Consider the following 7,438-nt stretch of genomic DNA (forward strand, 5'->3'; position numbering starts at 1 on the left):
ATGGAGGGAGAGATGGAAGGATGGTAGGCTAGATGGACGATCACAGCCTATTGACCATACACACATACACCCACACCCACATGGTAACAGCGGCATAGACAGCAACACACAGGGTACAGGGCCACATTAACGAGGAAAGCAGGGAGAGAGAGTCGGGTGAGGGGGGGCTAAATGTTACCAGATGATGCAGGGCGGTACCCCACAGGTCCCTCCCCCCTCCCTTCGATTTAGCTCTCTCTCTTTCTCCTGCCCCCGGGCCTATTTGAGGATAATGATGAAGATTTTCAGGGTGTGGTGGGGTCAGTTAGGCCCCTTACCTCAGAGTGGTGGGGATTATGGGGGACCAGCCTAGTTTGTCACAAGTGAAGAGGAGGTTTCAGATATCAGCTTTTTGAATTTTCTGGACTCACAAAGTAAACATCAGTTACCAGGCCCAGGCCTGTCACCAGACCCAGTCACTTCCAGAGCACCGTCAGGAAACACAATCAGGGAAGCCATGGTGGTTTAGGAGAAACTGGATAGTGTGTGAAGTGTGGTAGAGTGAGCTGAGCGTTTGTGTGTGTGTGTGTTTGCAGCTCTTGGTACAAGGTGAGGTAGGGCAGAGCCTGTCATTGGCTAACCCGCTTTTACATTTACATTTATTCATTTAGCAGACGCTTTTATCCAAAGCGACTTCCAAGAGAGAGCTTTACAAAGTGCATAGGTCACTGATCATAACAACGAGATAGCCACAAAACATTGCGAGTAGACAAAACATGAAGCACACATTGTGAACAACCAAAGTAAGTGCCAAAGGGAAGAACCATAAGAGCATGTAGTTAAACAAGTTACAATTAAACAACATGAACTGCTATAAGTGCAAGTGTACCTGTGGAAAAAAAAAACCCTGTAAGTGCTGGTCTCAGTTCAGTTGCTGTGATGTTATTAAGAGGAAAGATGAGGAGAGGGCTACAGCACAGCTGACTACAGATCAGGACATGAATCACATAAGTTTTTTTTTTCACTCACAGCTGACACTGTTGAGACTGTTCTTTAGGCCTCACGGTGCCTCACGAACCAAGGGCACCCTGCCTGTTAAAAACACAGCTTCCTCCTTCGTCTCTTTCTAGCGGTCACCCACAACAGGCAGTTCCGCCTGTGGCAGGAGGGGGCGCTGGCGAGCCCGGGAGTGCAGAGCTTCGCTGAGGTGGGGTTGACGGTGGAGGTGGTGAAGGGAGCGCGCGACGCCAGGAAGAGAAGGGCGGTGGGCGCCATGTACCGGACAGCGGGCATCTCTAATGGCATCGGGCACAGCTCTACTGAACTGCTGCTGCAGCCACGCAGCCCGCTGGTAGGAATGACTCACACACACACACACACACACACACACACACACACCCTTGTGAGCTCAGTCCTGACCTGCACTACTCCAGACTCCCTCGTTGACGTCTCCATCCTTCACGACCAGAACCTCCTTTCCAGCAGCCAGTCTGGCTAAGTTTAGCCCCCATCCCCACCCCCGCCCTCCAGCCACAAACCACCACATCCGTCCTGCGGTCTGGACTGTGTCTGCTGCCTCCCCCTCTGAACTCTGGGGATGGGGGCTGGGGATGGAAGTGGGGCTGGGGCTGGAAGTGGGGGTGGGCTTGAGATGAGATTTGGTGCTGAGGCTGGGGCAGAGGCTTGAGCAGGACGTGTGGCTGAAAGGTGAGGCTGGGTCTGAGAGTTGAGGCTGAGGCTGAGAGTTGAGGCTAGGGCTGAGAGTTGAGGCTGGGGCTGGGGGGCAGTCTGCTTCTGCTCCTGTGTGTTTGTTTTTCTTTTCAGACAGTCGACGAGTGAAGGAGTGAGGGGAGGAGGGAGGAGGGAGTAATGGGGGGGTAGTTCCTGGATGTTTGGAAATAGAGGTGTGTCAGAATATTGCTGCTGGTGACCTACATTACTTTATTGGTAATTCCACTGGCTGCACCTCCAACCCCCTTGCCTCTCCACCAGAGATGCAGTCAGTGGGGGTCAAGGCAGGGGGGGATCGAGGGAGGGGGGGTCGAGGGAGGGGGGGTCAAGGGGGGTGGGGTCTGTCTGGCAGTGCTAAGCTCAGTGTGATGTCGGAGGTGATGCATGTTGGAGGTGAGGCGTGTCGGAGGTGAGGCGTGTCGGAGGCGTGTCGGAGGTGAGGCGTGTCGGAGGTGAGGCGTGTCGGAGGTGTGGTGTGTCGGAGTGTGTTTATAGGTCCTCCTCTGCTGGAAGAAGGAGAGCTTGTGTGGAGCGTGCCAATGACAGAATGAATATGAAACACATTCAGTACACACACACACACAGAACCCCCCCCCCCCCCCTCCATCCCGACCCCACAATCCCCACACACACATTTCTTTCTTTTCCACATACTTCCAAAGACAAACACATACGCAATGCCCCAAAAACCGCCAAACACATTTTTCCGATCTTCATATTCGTGAAAGCCCTTCTCTCTTTCTGCTCAGCGTGTAACGTGAACCAGACAGACAACAACAAACACTGGAGCTTCTGGCCCTCCCACCAGCACAGGAAGCGGGTCGGGATCACACCGTTCTGCTGCTGAAACTCTGTCCCTGACAGCATTGGACTGGATGGGGTGTTTGTGGTTGTGTGTGTGTGTGGGGGGGGGTCTTAAAGGAAAGGAGAATGGAAAGATTAAGAAATGAGAGGTGGGGAAAAGAGAGGAGAGGTGGGGAGAGGAGAAGAGAATAGAGATGCTCCATCTTCACTGATTAAAATGATTAAAACAGAAGGGATTCCTGGAAAGCAAAATCCTGAGAGAAGGAAGAGTAGGAGGAGGAGAGAAAGGGATGAGAGAAGGCTGAGTACGAGGAGAAGAGAGAGGGATGACAGAAGGAAGAGCAGGAGGGAGGTTCTGGGAACATCAAAGGTGGAGACTCAAATGGAAGGAGGAGAGGAGATAAACCTCAGGGCTGGGATGTGATGCCCAGCCTCTGCCCCAGCCTCTGCCCCAGCCTCTGCCCCAGCCTCTGCCCCAGCCTCTGCTCAACCAAGTCCAGAGACCAGTAGTAGAGCAGCATTACTGTTATTTTCTTGGCATCCACCACCCCGGTGTACTGTGACCCCTGGGTGCTTCCTGTATGAGGTCATCAGCTCTCAAGAAACATCCATCACATCGGTGCACAGCCCCCACACAGGAAACACACACACAAACACACACACAAATACACACTCACGCAGACACACTTCATTGCATTTTGAGTGCCGACTATTACACAACCAAGGCTTCTAAAGCCACAGAGTGTGTGTGTGTGTGTGAGAGAAAGTCTTTGGTCTGTATTCTCAGCAGACGGTGCTCTTCTGAAACTGCATGACGTGGTCTCTCTCATGGTCTCTTTCATTCACATTCTATCTCACATCTCTCTCTTTCCCTCCATCCCTCCCTTCCTTGTTCAGCTCTCTCTGATGGTGAAGGTGATCCCCAGCCCTGATTGGTTCGTAGGAGTGGACAGCTTCAACCTGTGTGAAGACGGCCAGTGGAAACAGGAAGTGACCCTTGACCTCCATCCCTTTGACGCCGGAACGGACAGCGGCTTCACTTTCTCGTCCCCCAATTTTCCCACCAGCCCCCCTGAGAACATCACCCAGGTGACCCCCCCCTTCCATGCCCCCCCTCCCCCCCAAGCCTCTGCCCCCCCACACCCTCCGTGCCACAATGCTTTTGTTCCGAACACTACTGTGATGGAGGGAAAAAAGTTCACTGGAAAAAGGCTGTAGTTAATGGACGTTTGATTTATATCACAATTAGCACATCTGGGAGCGTTTCATTGTTTTGGTTGTACTGGGCATACTTCGTCAAGCGCACCCCAGGTATGTGACCCGGCGGCTCAGGTTTCTGCGGTGTGTGAAGGCTGTTCTCCGAACAGGGGTGGAGCGCAGGGGGCCTGGCAGGCTAGCATTCCCGGCGCTCATCGGGGTCAGCCTTGCGCTGCTAGCTGGGCATGCCTGGCCTCTATCAGGCAGGGTAAAGGACTGCTCCACATGTTCTCTCGCCCAATCAGACGTTGACAGAGTCTGAAACGTTCCCTTCCTGCCACACACACATTGCTCACGATTATCAGCCACAAGCGTTTCTGCTTTGACAACAGTAATGTGCGATATAATACAATGCGCAACATTGCAATACCATTCAACTTGCTAGGTTTATTGATCTTTGTTTTTGTTTCTCCTCTAGATTACCTCCCAGATGCCCAACCACCCCGCCAACTCATTCTACTACCCCAGACTGACCGAGCTCCCGCCCATAGCTTCCGTACGAATCACCCGACAGGTCCGCTCGTCTGGGCGTCAAACTCCCTTGTCCAATCACATTTTACCAAACTCCATCAGCCCTCAGCGCTTTTCAGGTAATCACGCACACACACACACAGTACTCCCATTCTCTCTCTCTCTCTCTCTCTCTCTCTCTCTCTCTGTCTCTCTCTCTCTCCCTGTCTCTCTCCCCCTATCTCTCTCCTTCCTCTCTCTCTGACCCTCCCCTCTCCCCACCCCTCCTCCTCTCCAGAGACCCCCCTGGACTGTGAGGTGTCTCTGTGGTCGTCCTGGGGCCTGTGTCTGGGCCCCTGCTCCAGAGGAGGGCTCCGCCACCGCACGCGCTACATCCTGTTGCGGCCCGCTAACGCAGGCACCCCCTGCCCGGAGCTGGAGGAACAGGAGGAGTGCACGCTGCACACCTGTGCCAAGAAGCAGTGACCCCCTTCAGGCGTTCCTCTCCTCCCTCCCCTGTCTCCCTCTCCTCCCTCTTCATCCTTTCCATTCCTCCCCTGCTCCTCCGCCTGCCCCCCCTCTTCCAGAACTCCAACTGCCACCCTGACACTGGGACGTGTGCTCTTGCTGGACTCAGAAGACCCCTAGCCCTGGACTGTGCACTGTGGACATGGGCCGTGTGTGTGTGTGTGTGACTGCATGCCTTTACGTGTGTGTATGTTGAGTGCCAGGGGTCGGCTCTTGTCAAGGTCACCTACTTATGGACCTATGTACACTGAACATGGACACAGAGACAAGCATGTAGTCACACACACACACCCACACACACCACACACACACGTACACATACACACCGCCCTTACACAGACATGCTTTGCAGGCACTGAGGCATTCATTGACAGGGTAACCTACATGATGCTCTGTGAATGCTCGTCTTTCAAAATAACTTCATAGCCAGCTGTATAAATAGGCCTATCCTTTCACAAGACACACCACCAGAGGCTGTCTGCTAGGAGACTCCAGCCAAACTAAAACGAGACGCAGAGTTTTATAGAAAAAGTGATACATATGGGGGAGGGTATGTTTATCTCTTTTGATTTGTAGGACATGTCATTGAAAGGTTTTGTATATAATGATGTATGTTGTATCTTATCTTGTGTTAACTCATATGAAATAAAATATGGAGATGTTTTTCTTTAAATAGAAACATCTGTTGTGTTGTTTTGCTGCGTTTGGTGCCAGAGTACTGTGAAGTTGATGATACGCTAAAGGTAGGCTACTGTCTAAATGAGTAAGAAGTGCAGACTTGGGTTAAGTCTGTTAGGCCACACGCCATCCTCGATGACATCAACTTATCTTCTGTCTCATGTGCCAGAGTTTAATTTAAACATTTAAGATACGTCTTTATCTGTCCAGCCCAAACAGAAGCCGTGGTATAAATGTCACTGTGTGAAAATGACACTCGATTTCACACTGACTGAAATACAATCAAGGTGGCCTGTGTATGATAATAAATAATGTGATGCTCTGCATTTCGCAGAGGGTTGGATGATTACTTGGTGTCTTAGCATAGTCCTTCCTGCAGAACGTCAGGAAACTACAGAACCCATGTAACCGTAAGTATTCAATTAGCTTGCAGACACATTACTAATGCGACGTATAAGTTTATTTTAATCTCTTGATTTGTCAAACGCTCTATCAGCTGTACCCATTAGTAAACTCAACCCACCAATAAAAAAAGGTGTCAAACATGATTCGAAGCAGAAAGTTTAAGTTTCTCATCGTGTTGGAACAAAAAAGGTAGTCTATTTTCTCAACTGAATACATTCCCAAGAAATCAGATGGGCATAAAACGGGCAGTGGCGGCCGGGACTTTGCAGAGGCCCCCCCGCAAAGTCGGAGCTCGAGGCCCCTCCCCTAAATCCACTCAAAATGTATCTCCATACTATCTTATACATTGCTGTCTACCTTTAAATATAGCCTCTATATGTGAGAGAAAAATAAAAAAGTTTAAAAATAACAAAAGCACAACAGAAGCCTATTTGTGTGGCGTCCTGCGTCGGATGTCGCGGCAGCTCATTGTTGGCTAAGCCATAAAAGATCGAAAATCTTTTTCTGTCAAAATTGAGATTTTTGATGTTTTCTATAGTTAACTCCCTAAACTTCATTGTAATGTACAAAAAGTATATATTTACTTATTAAAAACAGTTAATTTCAACGGTTTTTGGACATCAGCTAGCAAGATTTCCAAGCCATTTCAAATCACATGCTTAGTTTGCCTGCTCTTTTGAGTGCTGCAGCATCTCCAAACAACTAAAAATAACTTTCTAAGAAGTTATTAATGTAGCTTATACTTAAACTGATATTTACATTCACAACGTGATTACGAACAAAATGATTTTCTTTCCATATTCGCCACAGAATTAGAATGAAACGTAGTGGAATCTTTGAATGCAATTTTCTAGCTTATAACTTTTTGACACAGGTCAACTTTAAAATGATGTAACTTCAGTTGTGATAAAGATATCTGAGTGATATGAACAGATTTGTATTCAGGAGAGTTTGTAGTTTCCAAATATGTATAATAACCAAAAGACCCAAATGTTCACGATGTGAAGGGTTTCTGCAGGCCGCCACACATTTGTCGTTGTTCAAAACCAAAGACAGCACTAGCCTTCTGATAGTTCAGCACCAAGGATAGCATCGCCGAAATAACACACAATCAACGGAGGAAAGGAAAACATTTATTCTTGCCAATAAGTAGGCTAAGCAAGTATATTTATTGTTGGTTGCTGGTGAAGACGTGCTGCTGCTAGCTACCTGCGGCTGCGGTAGTGTTTCGTCTGTGGAGATGTCTTTAATATTCCTCTCTGGCTGGTCTAAATAAGTGTGTAATCTTCGTTTTGTTCGACCTTGTTCAGACAACAGTTTATTGCTGCGCTTTTGGGCACCGCTTGCATATTTTCTTTTACTCATGTCTCTACCGTCATCTAGCAGAACGTAATGATTAGCATTTTTTAAATGTGCGCGTTCAATAGGCGTAATGGCGCAAAAGGCACGTAAGATGCGCAAAAGCCATTGTTGCCAGATTCAGTGATTTTGAGACTATTTAGCCCATGGAAGTGGATGAAGATCTGTTACGTTGCCTACATTACGGAATTCCTTTACCTGGCAGTTGAAACTTGGGGCTCCCAATGAGCGCCCTCAAAGTGTTTTC

At 49.1% G+C, this 7,438-nt stretch overlaps 1 protein-coding gene across 1 annotated transcript in view; it reads left to right on the top strand.

Annotated features, from left to right (window-relative positions):
* spon2a (spondin 2a, extracellular matrix protein) overlaps nucleotides 1-5,422 on the top strand; it is an 8,176-nt gene extending 2,754 nt beyond the window's left edge. The window contains exons 3-6 of the mRNA XM_062476305.1: nucleotides 1,110-1,330; nucleotides 3,412-3,603; nucleotides 4,190-4,361; nucleotides 4,520-5,422. Coding sequence (XP_062332289.1) covers nucleotides 1,110-1,330; nucleotides 3,412-3,603; nucleotides 4,190-4,361; nucleotides 4,520-4,707 — 773 coding nt within the window. The 3' untranslated portion in view covers nucleotides 4,708-5,422. The remainder of the gene's footprint in view (nucleotides 1-1,109; nucleotides 1,331-3,411; nucleotides 3,604-4,189; nucleotides 4,362-4,519) is intronic.
* The last annotated feature ends 2,016 nt before the right edge of the window (nucleotides 5,423-7,438 follow it).

Source organism: Osmerus eperlanus, chromosome 13 (genome assembly GCF_963692335.1).
Source record: "Osmerus eperlanus chromosome 13, fOsmEpe2.1, whole genome shotgun sequence".
NCBI classification, from domain to species: Eukaryota; Metazoa; Chordata; class Actinopteri; order Osmeriformes; family Osmeridae; genus Osmerus; species Osmerus eperlanus.